At 33.4% G+C, this 18,407-nt stretch overlaps 3 protein-coding genes across 5 annotated transcripts; all 3 read right to left on the reverse strand.

The window, feature by feature from the left end:
- Window positions 1–1,860: 1,860 nt before the first annotated feature.
- LOC105117723 (uncharacterized) lies at window positions 1,861–4,999 on the reverse strand. 2 transcript variants are annotated; one of them, XM_011015476.1, is made up of 8 exons: window positions 4,892–4,999; window positions 4,564–4,664; window positions 4,388–4,437; window positions 4,049–4,271; window positions 3,667–3,833; window positions 3,461–3,559; window positions 2,469–3,260; window positions 1,861–2,307 (listed from the first exon to the last, which is right to left on the reverse strand). In XM_011015476.1, exons 2-8 carry the CDS (start codon window positions 4,619–4,621, stop codon window positions 1,972–1,974), a joined length of 1,725 nt encoding a protein of 574 aa, XP_011013778.1. In that variant the 5' UTR covers window positions 4,622–4,664; window positions 4,892–4,999; the 3' UTR covers window positions 1,861–1,971. The 2 variants fall into 2 exon arrangements, with proteins under 2 accessions (XP_011013778.1, XP_011013777.1); XM_011015475.1 differs by having other exon boundaries at window positions 4,752–4,938.
- Window positions 5,000–6,493: 1,494 nt separating this feature from the next.
- LOC105117724 (uncharacterized) lies at window positions 6,494–9,414 on the reverse strand. 2 transcript variants are annotated; one of them, XM_011015477.1, is made up of 7 exons: window positions 9,230–9,414; window positions 8,995–9,041; window positions 8,681–8,903; window positions 8,316–8,482; window positions 8,097–8,195; window positions 7,089–7,880; window positions 6,494–6,954 (listed from the first exon to the last, which is right to left on the reverse strand). In XM_011015477.1, the coding sequence occupies exons 1-7, from the start codon at window positions 9,288–9,290 to the stop codon at window positions 6,607–6,609; spliced, it is 1,737 nt and encodes a 578-aa protein (XP_011013779.1). In that variant the 5' UTR covers window positions 9,291–9,414; the 3' UTR covers window positions 6,494–6,606. The 2 variants fall into 2 exon arrangements, with proteins under 2 accessions (XP_011013779.1, XP_011013781.1); XM_011015479.1 differs by lacking the exon at window positions 9,230–9,414 and adding an exon at window positions 9,170–9,229.
- Window positions 9,415–15,462: 6,048 nt separating this feature from the next.
- Window positions 15,463–18,015, reverse strand: LOC105117725 (endo-1,4-beta-xylanase 2-like). The gene is made up of 6 exons (XM_011015480.1): window positions 17,977–18,015; window positions 17,657–17,876; window positions 17,155–17,318; window positions 16,969–17,067; window positions 16,066–16,854; window positions 15,463–15,816 (listed from the first exon to the last, which is right to left on the reverse strand). The coding sequence occupies exons 1-6, from the start codon at window positions 18,013–18,015 to the stop codon at window positions 15,463–15,465; spliced, it is 1,665 nt and encodes a 554-aa protein (XP_011013782.1).
- Between the last annotated feature and the right edge of the window lie 392 nt (window positions 18,016–18,407).

Here is an 18,407-nt window from a genome sequence, read left to right on the forward strand (position 1 = left end):
ACAAGTGCGGCATACATACCTTTCAGCAAGAGATGCTAAACACTAGAAAGAAGAAGAAGGGGGGTGTGATAAACTCAATATATAGAGTTTTCCGAATAAACTAGAAAAAGGCATATTCATGAATCAGAGCATGATGTGAAGCAGGACAGGCAAGAAATATACAGATACTGATTAGATAGTTAAGAGTAAATTAAACTCTCTCCTGCAGCTTCCAAATATGGAGTAAGGACATCAATTTGTTCCTTATGTTGAGAAAACAAATCAAGATATATATTTTGAATTGAAATCCATACAATACAATCACTACTTAGAAAGAAAATGAAGTACCAAATCAATAGATTTAGATTTTGAATAATTGAAGATTGTGATTTGTTTTCATATTTTTTTTATTGCATTTTTATACATGTCTTTTAATCGGTTGATTATAGATATCATTAAATCACGTAGGGTTTTCATGGTAGCAATATATATATATATATTTAAATTTAGTCATCAAACTTTGTTTCTCTTCAATTGCATTATTTTGCGAAACAATTTATCAAAAACTGTTAGGGATGGACACAATTGAAACAAACAGGACCAAAGTGTAAAATAAGAAAAAACAGGTGGCAATTTAAAGAATGGAAAGATAAGTTCACTCTTGTCTTTTTATTTTTTAAATGAAAACTTTTTGGTCCCTTAATATTTCAAAAACGAGAATGATTAGACATTTAAGATTTGATGTTTAAAATTTAAACTCAGTTTAAGTTTCACAATTTATTTTTTCTAACATCATTAAAGTAAAATTACATTCATTAAGGTCATTTATCAAAGTTGAATTCATAAATACTAAAATTCAAGTCGAGTGATTAGTGGCTCAAATCTGGCCAACTAAAAGGTTTCTTTTTTCTAAAATTATTTTACTTTCTCTTTCCTCTCTCATGATATAGGTTTTGAAAGGATAAAAAAGTTGGAGACTAAAATGAAAATTCCAAAGAAAAGGGACCAAACATTAAAAAACAAAAAATTGTGGGATTAAAGTGTAGTTTAATACACATACTGTACAATATACATGTGAAAAGGCTGTTAATTTTCGCAAATTTTAATTTTGTTCCTTCTTTTTTTAATTTAATTTTATTTTAACACATATCTTGAACAATATATATGTGAAAAGCCTGTTAATATTTATAAATTTTAATTTTGATCCTTTTTCTTTTAATTTTATTTTGTACTATAACTAAAAATTTTATTATGCAACAACAATCTTTGACATCTCAGGCACGTCTTAACATGCAATCCAAAGAGAATTAAGAAAAAAATAGAGGAAAGACAACACAACTCTTAAGGATAAAAAGTTTGATGCCAGTTCGAAACAATTCTAAAACTTCTTATTTAATCCCGGAACATTCTTCAACACCTAAGGCAAGTGTTAACATGCAATCCAATGATCATAAAAAAATATAGGACAACAACATAACTTTTAAAAACAAAATTAAAAGAAAGAGGTTTAATGATCAAATCATAACAAATGTAAAGTTTGCGCGACCTAGAAAGGAAATTTACTCAATGAATGGTGCTATAATTAGTGAAATACGAGAGGATAAACAGCGCTTACATGAAAGGAAATTAGCCCAATAAATATTGCTATGAATAGTGAAATGTCAGGGATGAGCAGTGCACGCAAAAGGAAACTGGTTTATTTTTGTTTATTTTTTTTAATATTAATGTCAATAATTTCTACTTTTTGGGTTTTTTAGTTGAGCAAAGTTCTTGGGCGTAGATGGACATCGAAAAAATTCAGAGACAAAAACAGGAATAGCTCTACCAAGTTTAAGGTAAAGGTGGTAGCTAAGTATCCAGATTCCGGAGCCAGTTACGGAATTGTCACAAATAAACAGAACTGTTTACCTAATTCAGAAGCTTAATGATCAAAGTTAATATTTGTCTTAAAATTACAGAAGGGCTATGTATTGGCTGTGTCAGGGAGAGAATTCATGCGTTGATATGAATGGAGGTAGTGCCTTTTGTCACCCCGTAACTCAAAGTAGTTGAGCAATTAGTCACAGGGTTTTTGATAGTGATTTTATAATCCCCATGAAACAGGGACATTTCAAAGTATCCTTCACCATCGGCTTTAGTTTCTGTAGGTTTAGTTCTCCACTCATCAATCAGTTTGTCCACAACATCCCCTGATGGGGTATTTTTGAAGTCCTTGTCTACTAAGGTTGTAGCATTGAAACCGGCGGTTGCTGGTCCAGCAAACATTATAATCCCCTTAACAGCATGATGACAATAACCTTCCCTTAGTATCTGCTCCAGGTACTCTGCCTGCCCACCAAAAACAGTTATTAGCAACTAATTTCCGTTGCATTTTTTAGACTAGTTGGAAACCTGGAATCAGTAACCAACCTTGATAGGATGTATTTGGGATTATTTTTTATATTCGTTTGAAAAGCAAGTATAATACCTGATTTGGTTCTTTATAATACCTGATTTGGTTCTTTCACGACATCCACTTCAGTAAGCCATATAGGCAATCCTGTTGAACTTAGAATGTCCAAAACAGATCTCATGTAAGCAAGGTTTGGCTGGCCAACACCGAAATGACCTTCCAAACCAATGCCAGCCAAAATTCCTTGGTTTCCAGGATATGACAATATCGCGCCTAGTTTCTTCATGTAGCTGATTGGGTCCACATCTTCATCATTGCTATATTCAATGGTATTGAACTCGTTCAGGAACATTGTTGTCTTGGGATCGAGCTCGTAAGCTCGTTTGAAGTACCTGGAAGAAGCATTTTTGCCAAGTTTATCCTCAAAGAAGCTGAAATGCAGATTTTCATTTATTACATCCCAGGCAATTAATTGCCCTGCGTATCTTGAAACCACTGAATCCACTCTTTTTGCTGCAGCTTTCCTTAATTCATCTGAAGTAAGATTCTTAACCCACTCTGGCTGATACTTTGGATCGTCCCATAAAATGTTGTGACCTCTTATAGAAATGCCATTTTTCTTGGCAAATTTTACCATGGTATCTGCAACAGTATAGTTTTCTTGTCCTTGTTTCGGCTCATTGCTGTACCACTTCATTTGATTGGTGAAAGTAGTATACTTGAATCTTGAGGCAAACCAGTTCTGGTAATCTGTGCTGTCAATAATATGGAAGTTCATGCCACATCCAAATGGAAACTCTGACCTGGTTTGCTTAATGGAAACAGTCGCACTGTCCACTGCAGTTCCGTTGCCATAAGTTACCTTGAATCTCACCTTGCTCTTGCGTTCCTGCAGGTTTAAATTTAACTCTGGATTCGATCACGATGTAGATTTTATTGAAATAATATGGATATGTTTTCTCCATGGAAAGTCATGTGATTTGTTTCATCCTGGTGGCTATAGATTCTCGCTTGTACGGTTTTGCTAATGGTTTCTCAAGATTGTTGAGGCTACGCCATAAACAAGCAATGCAATTAGATTTAAAGTACCTTATCAATCTTCTTGTCCTGTTGGGCTCTCCATTGCTCCAAGGTGAATGGTTGTAAGGATACACTGTCCACCCATATTTCAGTTGTTGTATTATTGCTCTACAATGAGGGGTAAATAAGCATATCATTGAATTCAATTAGAAAAAAGCAATGAATTAGATCTCGATGCCCTTGCACTGCTAGGAAACTAAATTCATGCACTCTACCTCAAATAGAATATCAGCATGGCTAGTAAAATTTGCAAATATACCACCTTTTAACAAAGACCAGCATCCATTCCTTGCCAGAACTCTACCACCAATTACAAGTTCAGTATGAGGAATTTTGAAAACAACAGCTACCCTTTCACTTCCTTTGTTGATTTGAATCCATGCTGAAATTTCAATCAAACTTTTCTTTTAAAAATTCTGAAATAGATAATTAGTAACCTTCTTGTGTTTGTTGTCTCTAATTTTTTGTATTGGTTGCCGGCGATAACCTTAGTTCTTAGTTTTTCCTTCCGTAGGAAAATGTAACAAAAATAAAATTCAAAAAGAAAAACCCAAAAATCTTAAACTTGAGACAGATGGGAAAACTTGGAAAACATACCAGAGAAGCTGTAGATGAGACCTCCCCCTAATTGGACCTTTTGCGAGATACTATCTAGTGATTGCGTTCTGTTATACGCAACAATGAATCTGTTTCCATTCCTTGACATTTCTTCTTTCATTGCCCCTTGTCCGTATACAGCCCACCCCTCCATGCCATGAGTAAAATCTGGATTAGCTATTATCCCTCCTCCATCTTGAGCTGTCTTGGGCTCTACCAAACACTGGTTTGAAATTAGAAAAATATAGTTTAAATTACCATTGCAAGCCCCGGCCCTTTTTTTTTTTTGTAGTCTAATATGCACAGAAGCCTAGATAGTGAAAAGATAGTCCTCGTTACCTTTGTTCTAGCATTATAAATAGAAGAGAAAGCATGACATATCCTATGCTCTGCATCAATCAGTGAAGAATATGGTGGTCAGAATTAATGAATTTATTATTTCATACCAAAAGCAACTTCAATATTGGTAAGCAAATATAGAGATATAAGCCCGAGTGAGTGAGAGAGCGAGAGACCTGAACCCAGAAAAATGCTAAAAAACACCAAGGTCAAAGCTTCTGCAAGTATCTTCATTTTCCCAGAGACACGAGCCAAAAAGCTATGTCTGAAGCATATGCTACACAGTGGGAAGAGATGTCAGTCCAAATCATTTGTTTTTCTATTTCTGGAGAACTTTAAAAAATGCAACTAAATGTACGATACCCAAGATGCCCAGATCTTTGCTAAAATAAAAACAGACAATGAATGGCTGTAAAAAGCACCGCAAGAACAATATGCTTAAGAACTGCTGCCAAGTCCATTCTCAAAGAAAGAGAGAAGGAAACAAGACAAGTATTCGCAAACCTGAGTTCTGGGACACTGTTGAATCACTGAAACTTCCCAGGCTGGCTCGTGAAACTTATCTGGAGTTTATTGGAAAGAAGGTTGCGCGCGTGGTACTAAGGACAAAAGCTAAAAAAATTAATTAAAGTAGCTAAAGATTTAAAAAACTGGAAAGGACGGATGCTCCCGGATATCGTAATCTCCAAAGTTTCCGTGTTTTAAAAATAATTTTTAAAAAATTTATTTTATTTTAATTTAATTTAATTATTTTAATATTTTCGAATTATTTTTATCTGACTATATAAAAATTAATTTAAAAAAATAAAAAATATTATTTTAATATATTTTTAAATAAAAATAATTTTAAAAAATAACAATTACTACACCTCAAACATCTACAGAAGTTGTTCCTCCAATGTGAAATTGACTTTCATTTCCATGGCATGCACCGTAAAATATAGGGACTGATTTGATACTTTGTTTTTTTGAGTGTCCTACGTTTTCTCATTTCCTCTGAGTTAAACATTTTGTTAGCTTGGAGGATGAGAATAAATTGCTAGTAAAAATAATTTATAAGAAATTATTTTAATTTTATTCAAGAGTAATGAAAATATTTTTTATTAGTGCAAAAAATAAATAATAATTTATAAAAAAAATTATGATGTTCAGAAAGCAACAAGTTTCACCCTATTAATTATGTTTTTAGATTTACTTTAAAATCAGAAAGATATAAGTAAAAAAGAGATATTATTAATAAATATTTTCTTATATTTTCTTGTCTCTCATGAATTTTTATTTATTTATTTATTTTCTTAAAATAAATGTCATAAAATAACTAATAGGATAAGATTAGTTATTCATTGTATTCCATTATATTTGGAGTAATTCTACCATATTTATATTCCTCTTGGTTGAACACTTTCAATATCTTGAAAAATAAAGCTATGTAAAAAATGGACTAAAGAGAGAAGAAATTAACATTTATGAAAAAATTGCATAAAATATAGCTACTTTGAAAATTGCATCAAATATGATTATTGGGAATTATGAGATGAAGCAAGTCATTGCTCATGTAATGATTACTTAACATTCTTTTTTCTCTTGTTTTTTGTACTAATTCTAATAATTTAATTTATAAAAATAATTGATAAAAATAAATTTTAAAAAATATATAGTATAAGTTATAAATATAATTGATAAAAATAAATTTTAAAAAATATATAGTATAAGTGAGAATATATAAGTTAAAATTTATATAAACTGTAATTATTCATTCAATTTTATAATAAATTTCCTATTTAAATCAAAATTATTTCTAACTAAATATACTTATGAGTTTTTTTTTTTAGCTATGAGTTAAAAAATAATCAAATCATTTTGTAAGAACCTTATAAATATAATCTTAATTTGTTCTCATACACAATTGATCTAAGAAAAATCCTCATATTTGAAAAAAAAAAAAAGAAGAAAAAAAACTTAGCTCTTGAAAGATTGAATCTTTTGCAAAATTAGCTCCTACTTGATTAGTTTTATCAAGACCCTTTACTTTCTTGCTTCTGTTGATGCCATCTATAATTTCGTTTGTTCTTCTGTAATAATCTGAGACTAAAAAAAGTTAAAGCCTTTTTGCACGAGAATTATCAGGCAATATCATTAAGAGTTAACAAAGGTCTTAAGATTACACAGGAGAAACATATTAGGAATACATTATGATTGAAGTAGGATGATCATATTATTCAGGCATTGATACGAAGATGGACAGTGTCTCTTGTGACATCTTTTGTCATCTTATAACTGAAAGCAGTAAAGGAACTGCTAACTGGGTCCTTGACAGTTATGTTGTAATCTCCATGAAACAGCGGGATTTCAATGGACCCTTTACCATCTGCTTTTATTTCTGTTTTCTGAAATTTCCACTCATCTATCAACTTATCCACAACATCTCCAGCTGGAGTATTTTTGAAGTCCTCGTCTGCTAGGACTGTACTGTTGAACCCAGCGTTTGCTGGACCAACGAACATTATAATCCCTTTAACAGCAGGATGAGAATAGCCTTCCCTTAGTACCTGCTCCAAGTACTCTGCCTGTCCAAATGAAATATTAGCATCTACCATTAGTTGTATATTTCATCAGTTGGCAACTGATTCATTAGTAACTATAAGTAATAGAACACTGTATAGGGAATTGTTTTGTTGTTTGCTTGAAAAAATTACAATACCTGATTCGGGTCTTTGCCGACGTCCACTTCTGTAAGCCATATAGGCAATCCTGTTGATCCTAGAATGTCCAAGCATGATCTCATGTAAGCAAGGTTAGGCTGGCCAGAACCAAAATGGCCCTGCAAACCAATGCCTGCGGGTATTCCTTGGTTTCCAGGATATGACAGAATTTCATCAAGTTTCGTCTTGTAGTTGAATGGATTTGCTGTTTCATCACCGCTATATTCAATTGTATTGTATTCGTTCAGGAACATTGTGGTGTCTGGATCGAGTTGGTATGCTCTTGCATAGTACTCGGCAGACGCGTTTTTGCCAAGTTTATCCTCAAAGAAGCTGAAGTGGAGATTTTCATTCATTACATCCCAAGCAATAAGTTTTCCTGCGTATCTCGAAACCACTGATTTTATTCTTTGGGCTGCAGCTTTTTGTAATTCTTCTGAAGTTAGATTCTTAACCCAATGTGGTTGGTACACAGGATTGTCCCAGAAAATGTTGTGGCCTCGGATAGAAATGCCATTTTGTTGGGCAAATCTTACCATGGCATCTGCAACAGTATAGTTTTCTTGACCTTGTATTTTTTCAGTACTGTACCATTTCATTTCATTGGTGAAAGTGGTATACTTGAATCTCAAAGCAAACCAGTTTTGGTAATCTGTGCTGTTGATAATGTGATAGTTCATACAGCATCCAAACGGAAAGTCTGACTTGGTTTGTTTTATTGAGAACCGTGCAGCTTCTATTGCAGTTCCGTTGCCATACCTTACCTCGAATCTCACCTTTCCTTTCCTTTCCTGCAGGTTGAGAATCAACATGGAATTTGCATATGATGATGAGATTTATCAAATTTACAACATGGATTTGTTTTCTCTTTGGTAAGATGCACGTGTTTTGTTCTTTTTTTCTCTCAAGATATATGGAAGTTCATCAATTTAAAACATGTAAGATTGTTAAGGCAATGCTACACACAGACACAAACACGTTTCACGTTATACAATCATATTGATTACCTTGTCAGTGCTTTCATCTTGGTGGGATCTCCATTGTTCCATGGTGAAAGGTTGTAATGAGACATTGTCTACCCATATTTCTGCCTCTGTATTTTTGCTCTGCAATGGAGAGAAAAAAACCATAAATCTAAATATTCTATTTGAAAGATAATTGAATCCTATCCAAATGCTTCTGTACTATTAGGAAACTGGACTTCATGATACTTTAATGGTATTTACCTCAAATAGAATCTCAACACGACTTGAAGTATTTGCAAACACACCGCCTTTCAGCAAAGACCAGCATCCATTCGTAGCCAAAACTTCACCACCACGAACAAGTTCACCCCGAGACATTTTGAACACAACAGCTACATTTCCACGTCCTCCATTGATTTGAACCCAAGCTGAAATTTCAAATAAATTCAATGAAACTTTTCTGGAAAATAACGAAGGAAAGAAAAAAGATTGAAAACAAGTATATCCTTCTTATGCTAGTTCCCTTTGACTCGCTAGTGATATCTTTAGCTATTAGCTTTTCCCCTCTGGAGGAAAATGCAACTTAGAGAAAATTTTCTACTTTAAATAAACTGGAAAGGACGTACCAGAGAAGCTGTAGAGCTTTCCTTTCTCTAACTGAACCATCTGGGAAATGCTGTCTAGTGGCTGGCTTCTGCTGTGTGCAACAATATATCTGTTTCCATTCTTTGATATTCCTTCTTTTATTGCTCCTTGTCCAAACACAGTCCACCCTTGTACGCCATGAGTAAAATCTGGATTAGCTATGATCCCTCCTTCATACTGAGCTCTCTGGGGCTCTATCAAGCACTGCTCGGAAAAGTTTAGAAAAATAGTTGTAACAGTTTTCTCAGTGCTAATTTGGAAGGAAGTCTGGGTGGTGAAAAGTGTTTATCCGTACCTCTGTTGTAGCAGAATAATCATAGGAGAAAGCATGAATCCTGCACGCTGCATCGGTAAACGACAGATGTAAAGGTGAGAATCCTTTGAAGACCATCACTTACCATAGTAAGCAAATACACAGGCATAAACGCTCTTAATGTTTTACTGTTCCCTGTGATTCCTATTTAATTTACTTTTTTTGAATGACATTCATTCCCTTAGCAGTCGTGTGTGTGTTTGATAGAGAGAGAGACCTGAAGGCAGGGAAATGCTTAGGAGCACCAATACCCAGCATCCTGCTAGTATCTTCATCATTTCAAAGCACAAGCAAACAAGCTTCCCTGAAATATAGGCCACACACCCTGAAGAGAAACATCAGTCCAAAATCATTATCATTTTCTTTTCTAAAATAAAATATATAGCTTATAAAACACCCAGAGCCAAAGACACATGAGCGTGAAATATTAAAATTAAATCCCACTTCCTCTTTTAAAGAACATCATTAGATGCATGTCAAGTTGCCAACCTCGGACAGCGTTAATCACTGAAACTCACTTCAGCTTGAGGTTTGCCCGTGAAATTTATTTGGAATTATATATAGCGACGTTACAGGTGTTGTACTAACTATAAAGAGAAAAACGTTGCTGGTGGGAACCCAGTTCATTTTTGTCATGACCCAAATGTTCATGACTGGCAATGCAAAAATAATATCAAAAGAATATTTCATTTATGCTAAATCTTAAAATAAACATATTAAAATAACAAATTATTCAAAAATACGTAGCATTTTATAATTTTCAAAAAATATTATATTATTAAAAACTGATGAAATTAAAAAATAGTTCAAAACTTTTCATCAGTAATTAAAACAAAAACAATAGTTCATAATACTCATTACATTATCAAAATCCAAATTTAATTAAAACAGGGTAATAGTGGAGCGCCTAAGAAATCGAATCAAAACTAAAAGGAAAATCCTGCAAAACAAGCAAGGCATACCGACCAAAAATAAAGCAAGAACACTTAACAAAGTCCAACTGCTATTAAAAACTAAGAACCTGAAATAATATTAAGAATGAGGGGTGAGTTCAACTAACTCAATGAGAGAATAATATTTAATATACATTTTATATATTTTAGATATTAATAGTTTGCAAGATAATTTATCTTGATACACACACACATACTAAACATATTATGACAACGTAGTGGAATAGATGTCAGAGATCAGATGACACCCGAAAGTGACCAGATGACACCCGAAGGTGACCACTGTGGGATGATCAATCGCCACAGGCTGATGCCTCTCTCACCAGCTAGGTAAACAGAATACTATGTGCACATAGGCTAGCTACTCTCCGTTAGCATGGAGTTACTGACAAGTCTTATATCAAGGCATAATAGATATTTACATAATCATCAAAAAAATGTATATTATATCAAATAGAATTTAGCTCGACAGAATACGAGTATAAATTCAAGAATAAATGAGTACTCAGAAAATAAAACAAAATATATAAATCTTCAAGAGATTAACTAATCGTACTCATTATATAATCAACATACATATTTATTTATATTATATACATATTAAAGATTATCCCTCTCACTCGGAAGAATATAGATTAAAAAGAATGTCAGATGAAAGACCTGAAAAATCTATTAAGGATCGTTAGAAGAACCTACAATAAATATATAAAATATACTCAAAAGCAACTCAAAACAATACAAATAAAAGATTTCAATGCATAAAATAAAATAAGGTTTAATCTCTTAGGTTTAGGGACTAAAACGACAATTGTCCAAAACAGAGACCAAAATGTAATTTTATCAAAACTAGACCAAACTATAAATACATAACCATACTGAAATTTCACCTATAAACCATACTCAATTCTGTCTAGAATGAACCAGGGACTGAACTATGATTTTTATAAAGTTTAGGGACTAAAATGTAAATTCCTAAAATTGAGGGACCAAATTAAAAATATTCCAAATCAATTATCAAACTGAAATTCATCATACTTAACCTCATAATAACACTATTCAAAATCTCAAAATACATTGAGGGCTCAAATTATAATTTTTCCAAAGTTTAGGGACTAAACTAAAATTTTCATAAAATAAGGACCAAAATAAAATTTGATCATCTTCAACCTCAAGACCATTCTGTCCAGATTTTCCAGCAAAGTTAAAATGAATTTCTTAACCTATAAAAATTTATTTAAATAAATCAACTCACAAATCCTTATTTCTTATAACATATTAATTAATCACCTAACATTAAACTTTTAATCATAAATCAATCTTAACAACATAAACTTCTAATTCTTATAAATCGTAATCTCATCTTTAATTATTCCATAAACAAACTATAATCAAAAGTAATATGAAAGAGAACCACTTATTTGTTACTTTCACCTTTCTTGAATCAAAAACTGAATATCAAAAACTAAAATATTTGGTTTGAGAAGAGGAGGGTCATGGTGGCTATAAGAATTAGAGAAAAATAAATAAATTCTATTGCAACTCTTTCTTAAATACCTAGGTTAACTTAAGTTAGGTTTACGCTGACTTGAATTTAGGTTTGAGCTAAAACTTTGAGTCTACAATTTTATTCACTATTCATGAAACTGAATGTAAGGGTATTTATTTATAGTCACCCAAATACATTTTAATTCACTATCCATAAAAATAGATGTTATCATTTTAATTTTTTAATTAATAGAATGATTAATAATTAAAAAAATTAATAAGGAGAATATTAATTATAATTATAAAAAATAAATAAAAAAACACTAAAGGATATCAAACTCGGCTGATAGCTCAAAAAGTCAAATATTCTTGGGCTTGAAAACTTATATATACATATTTAAATAAATTTTTTTCTTTTTATTTTTTTGCATGTCACTAGTTATTTTTTTAAAAAAAAAGTATAGATCATATGTTGTTTTAAAACCCATTTTTAGATCTAAAAAAACCTATTTTGCAACTTGTTATATTTGAAAGTACCTTAAAAATTCTTTAAAAATCATGATAACTCTATCTTCAACTTTCAAAACACCCTAGAAACCTCTAAAAAAATGAAAATCAACCCCATAGAAAAAATAAAAGAATCTCAATCACTTTTTTAGCATGTTTATAAAAAAACATCACCATCATTAATTTTTTTCTCAAGAAAATAAACCCATTAATATCTATAAGGATATTTTTCATGGTGAAGTGTGGTCAAGTGACCCTCTTTCTCTTTTTTTAAATTCAAGATTGATATGTAAAATAAAATAAAATTTTAAATTGAAATGCATGATTGAGAAAATAAAAGCACTGAAAAAAAACCCCGTATTTTAATTGGCAAAGAGAGATTTAAGGTATAGTACTCTTATTTCAAGACAAAATGATGAGTCGTAGAATGTTTTTTCCCCCTTTTCCTTTCCTTAGTAGATTGGAGTTTCCATGTCATTCCTTTAGTAAAATATGTTGCTATCCTACATGGACTGAATTTTGCCTTCAAATGTGCAGTATTGGCAATGATATCCATGAAAGGTACTCTTTTCGATTCCAAGAAAATCCATCATGAACCATGGCCAAGTACACACACACATCCGAATTGCTTATGGTGGATGAAACCTATACCAATGAGAAAGGAGGATCTCGACTCGCCTGGAATCAGCAAACGGGAATATGGTACTTTGATCTGGTGATGGAACAACATTAACACTCAGCAACCAAACATGTTGAGCAATTGACGATTTAAACATCGTATCGGAAATTCCAATAAATTAGCAATACAAACCATTGTTCCACCAACCGTATTTTGTTGGTAAGTGAACAATGTTTTCACCAAGTCTTTTAGGTTTTTGTTAAAGTAAGGAAACTAAAATATTAAATTAAATTCCACACTTCCTTTTCAAACAACCAGCCTTGGCTAAAATGAAATCCCACCATCATTATGATTTTTTATTATATAAAAAAAAAAGATGGAGTTTTTCTTGTTGGTTCTCCTGTTTTCAGTGTTCTATAATAATAATAATGAATTCAAGGAGCTCAAGTTCTAAAAAAATAAATGCTGATGGCATCAAAGATCTGAAAGTTCTAGGGGGAAGCAGTTCCTCTGGAATTTACTCTTGACCATGGGATTCATAATGATTTGTGCGAATGGCTTTCCATCTCGATGGCCATATAGAGCATGGCTAGAGAAATAATGGGGCTTGGTTCGGAGTTCACTTCTTTTTTTCACAAAAATAGTTTGTGAACTCATTTACTTTTGGCATACAGGAATGGTTCCTTGGTCATTTAAACTATCCTGGAAAGGCCGTATTTTCATATAAGATCAAGAAAGTTCTCTGAAACTTACCAGAAACACAGATCAGTCACCACTTATCCATGTGGGACAAGGAAACTTGTTTCTTTCTTACAAAAATAGCTTGTAAACTCACACACATTGCCATAAAGGCACAGTTTTGGTAAATTAGACAACCTGTAAGAGGCAAGCTCGCTTGATCAGGTCCAAATGGCCAAGCAAAATCTTCTTCTTTTTTGGCTTCTTTTGTGATCATTTATTCTTCCCTCCCTTTGATTGTTAGGTAGACAAGCCAGTAAATGTACTAATAAGTTGTGTCTTCAATGAAATTCATAAGTATATATGTAATGTAAGTATGATGTGTGAATGTGGATCTATATATGAAAGCATGTCATGGTAATATTTTATACTTTTCTCTCTTTTTTATGTGTTCTTCCATGTGAGCATGCTGTATGTAGAACCCACCCGAATGCAAGGTTTTAATCCAAACCCCTTCCTATAGGAACTAGGGTATTTGATAACAGTCTGCTAGATTTTATCTCTGCAACTTATCTTTGGATTTACTAAGTTCACAAAGTCTTATATATAATTACTCGTTTTATTCTTGGAAACAGAACAAAATCAAACATTAATTTCCATAAATGTGTTCCAGGAGCATGCTCACATGATCAGTTGTAGACAGAGAGCTCATTTCTGGGGGGAAAAACCTTCCTCTTTGCTGCTAAAGGCTTGATTGCGTGTTCCCTTTGTTGCAAAGTTGGCGTTCCTTCCTCTTTCATTCATGCATGTGCAACACAAGTCGGACCCAAATAAAACCTGCAAAATAATTTCTCTTTAAGGCTCTTCTAACATTCTAAATTTCTAATTTGAAACTCAACATATACTATACAGATGATCGTTCCTTTTTTTCCTAGTCACCATTTTTGGATACCTCCTGCCCTTTCATGCTTAGATGGATCAATAGGCTAATTAACTTTTCGTATCAAGTTTGTAGTGAGTTACAGCAACTTGCCTAAAATCACATCAAACATTAATTTTGGGGATAGTGACATGCATCCACTGGCATGGGTAGATCAAAAGCAAGGGGGATGGGTTCGTGTCATCAAGCTTAGGGCAACTCTTTAAAGTGGACCTAGTATGAAACCAATTGCGTTAAGATATAATACTAAATGGGGAGTTGGTTTCTTCCAAAACCAAATTATTGCTCTTACCCAAACTGGGCATTTAGCCCAATTCTGAGCGGCTCGAAAATCGTTTACACTAGGGCTTCGTGGGTTTTAGTTGTGATTTTCTCCTCCCCATCATTTTACCTGATTACGTCTCCTTAAATCAAAGATTTACTTGTTTTCTTCTTTGCGGAGTAATCCTTTTTATATTTTTTTCATTAATGAATGAGAATTTATAGCAGTTCAATTAGTCTGCACATCCAGCTGCAACATACCAGCACCTAAACAAAACCCTCGCCTGTTGTAGCTCATAAATTTCAAATATATAGAAGCATATAAAAGAAAGTTGTGGTACATGGAACCATATGATAATGTTGGAAAAATTGTTTAAAAAAACCGTTAATAAAAAAATTTGTAGTAAAATTAAAAATGCATTCATTTATTTTTAAATTTAATAATCTCCAATATAAGTTTTTAATATAAAATATTAACATGATTTAAATAAATAATAGATAAATAATAAATTAATCTTAAAGAATTTTGAAGTATCATGTCTTGATGAAACTTAAAATCCTCTAAAAACTTTATTTCATATTAAAAAGAAACAATTTTTTATTATAACTTATTTAGTGGATACAATAAATAAGTTCATTAGCTTTAGATCGGGAGAGAATATATGAGTTTTTAATTTCTAAAATTCTTTATAAAAAAGGGTTACATATGAGTGTTTTAAGGGTGGTTTTTCTACACTATTTTGTACAGAGATATTGAATACTATTTTCAACAAAGTGATGTTATTAAAATTTTGAGAAGTATATTATAAAAGGATTTTTAGTAAGTGAATGGTAAAGAAATTCTTATTAAAGAAATGTTTATGTTTTTTTTTTTTTTGATGATTGCAAGTTATTATATTCTTATTATATTGGATCTTTATAAACTAAATATTATTTTATTTATCCTATTTTATTTTTGAATTTTGGACAACAGATAACACAAAACACCTATAATATTAGAGAAACAATCAAGCAGTAACTTGGTGGATCAAAGTTGTTCTGCCGCCAACAGTTGGATCCACCTTAAGGTTAGTAGTTGAGGAAGATATATCTGTCACACCATGGCTGATAATCTTCACATTGTAGTCTCCATGGGAAAGGGAAGCCTCGAAGAAGCCATTAGCATCTGTCAGGCCCATACGTGAACCCCCCCACTCATGCAAAAGCTTGTCCACGACATCTCCGGTAGCCAAGTTTTTGAAATTGTTATCAGTCAAACCCATGCTGTAACACCCCTGTGGCTTCCATGCTGACCACATCACTATTCCAGCAATTTTTGGGTAAGATGATGCCTCCCTTAGAAATCGCTCCAGGTATATTCCCTGCCCACGAAATTAACAATTAGTTCTTAGATCATAATGGACGATTTAATTTATATTATTAGTACATTTAATCAGGGAATCTAATACAATTGTTTCAGTTTCATTCTTATTTAATTTACTATTTAAGCTTCGATTCCAGAATGATCAGTTATGTTATCTACGACATGAGAGAAGCCTAACCCCTCCAGAACAATTTGAAGATGCACTAAAAGAGGACAGGTTGTAATTTTTGTATCTTAGATCTCTTACCTGCTGAGCTGGGTTGCCTTGAACATCTAATTCTGTGAGCCAAATGGGAACGTTAGCAGAAGCAAGAGTATCAAGGGAAGCTCTCATATAAGGAAGGTTTGGAATGTTAAAGTGAGACTCTAGTCCAATCCCCATGCGCAAATTGGCATTCCCAGGAAAACTCTGGATTTCTTTGAGCTTTTGAAGGTACTTAGCAGGTGAAGCGGCAACATCACCACTCCTTTCAATGGTATAAAACTCGTTCAGAAACAATGTAGTGAGTCCATCAGTCTTACCAGCCCAGTTGTAGATAACTGAAGAAGCCTTCTGTCCTAATTTGCTTTCAACGAAAGAAAAAGGCATATTTTCGTTAACAACGTCCCATGCTATAAGCCTGCCTCTGTATCTTGTCATAACTGACCCTACCCTTGCTTGTACAGCCGTTCGAAAATCATTCGGTGAGAGTGACTTTACCCATCCATTTTGGTACCTAGGATTGTCCCAAATCACATTGTGGCCTCGGACGGCTATATTGTGTTGCTTGGCAAAAGCCAGCATGGCATCAGGAACTGAATAGTCAACATGGCCACGTGTAGCTTCGGTACTGTACCACTTCATTTCATCTTCAAATGTTGTCACTCCAAACCTTGAGGTGAACCAATCTTGGTAGGCAGTGTTGGAGAGGATGTTCTTGTTTATAGCACAACCAAATGGGAAGCGCAGTTTGTTTTGTTTAATGGAGATCGTTGCATTTGAGAGGGGATTGCCTTGTTCGTCTATGGCTTGGATTCTAACCTTCTCATTTCGAGTCTGGAACGAATATATATGTATCCAATTAGGTGCAAAATTGTTGATTCGTAACTAGCCAGGAAAAAATATTGTAAATAAATAAACGATGAAAGATGGGACTATCAGTCAGCTAACCCTTTCAATACTTTGATCTTGATGAGACCTCCATTCTTTCTCGGTGAACGGTTGCAATGAGATGCTATCAACCCATATTTCGACCGAGGTGTTGTTGCTCTAAGAAAAAAAGAATGGAAATCGTAAACAGGTACAGCAATAATAAGACCATAATAATGTTTTAGAAATGAGAGACTGTATCAGTACCTCAAAATATAGCTCAGCAGGGCCGGATGCATCCACTGTAAGGCCACCTTTAAGCATGGACCAGCACTTTGGCTCAGCAAAAACGGAACCAGCTTTTTTGAAGCCAGAATCTGTCTTGAAAATGGCTGTTACCTGAACATTTCCCTCGCTAACTTGTACCCAGGCTGCATTAACTCAAAGCACTATATTAACATGATCAAATCACAAAAGAACAGAATGTTATGCAATTTTCTTTTCTTTTCTTTTCTTTTGTTTTTTTTTTTGGAGAAGTCGCAGACACCCTTGACCCAGTCTTAACCCCTGATGAGACAAGACGTCACAGTGAAAGCAGACTGGTGTTAAGTGCAGTTTAATTAAGAAATCAATTTAGAATTTCAGGATTTCGTAAGCAGTTTCAGCATTTTACTGGTAATAGAATTCTGTTTTTGCCCCCCTCTTTTTCAGGCACTAGCACCACACTGTGAACTTAAAATGAGTTGGGGAGGGGAGCAGCAATGCATACCAGAGCAAGTATAGAGGTGGCTATCTTTCAAGTAAAGCTTCTGTGCCATGCTCCCATATGGATTATCCCTGGAATGAGCCGCACCGTATTTGTTGCCATTGGATTCTCTATGTTCTGTCTTCGCATCTCCAAATGTGGACCATGCTCTTAGTCCATCATTTAGTTCTGGGTTAACAATGATTCCTCCATTATACTGCGGTCTGAGAGGATTTTCCAAACACTGAAATCACACCATCAGACAAAGAGATAATGAATCCTCTAATCACTTCAGATTATGCACAATCTTTGCGAAATAAATAAAAGTTGATCTTAATTTGAGCTTGCCTCAAGGCTGATCGAGTAATCATAGGGTAAGGCATTGGTTAGAAGACCTGCAAAACATGCAAGACGTACATTACGTTATGTGGTGGCAGTAATTCATAAAATATCTTAGAGACTTGGTGTCAAATATATAATTAGGTGCCTTGTTTTCTTAATTTTTGCTGAACAAGCTATAAAAGGTACGTTATATAAAATAAAATAAAATAAAAAAGAGGCTGATATTGTGGATTTACAGCAGATGTTTAATAATGAATTGGGAATACTTCCTTTTCTCCCTAAAAAGAAATGAACAGAACAATCTCTTTGTGAAATAGAGGACCTTCAAGACTGCCTAATATTTTGACTGTACACCTGCTGGTAGCTACATTAATCAAACCATGGAGGAAACAAACCTGCAAAAAGGATAATACTGAGAAGTGGCAGAAGAAGC

This window comes from Populus euphratica, unplaced genomic scaffold (assembly GCF_000495115.2).
Source record: "Populus euphratica unplaced genomic scaffold, PopEup_1.0 scaffold1490.1, whole genome shotgun sequence".
NCBI classification, from domain to species: Eukaryota; Viridiplantae; Streptophyta; class Magnoliopsida; order Malpighiales; family Salicaceae; genus Populus; species Populus euphratica.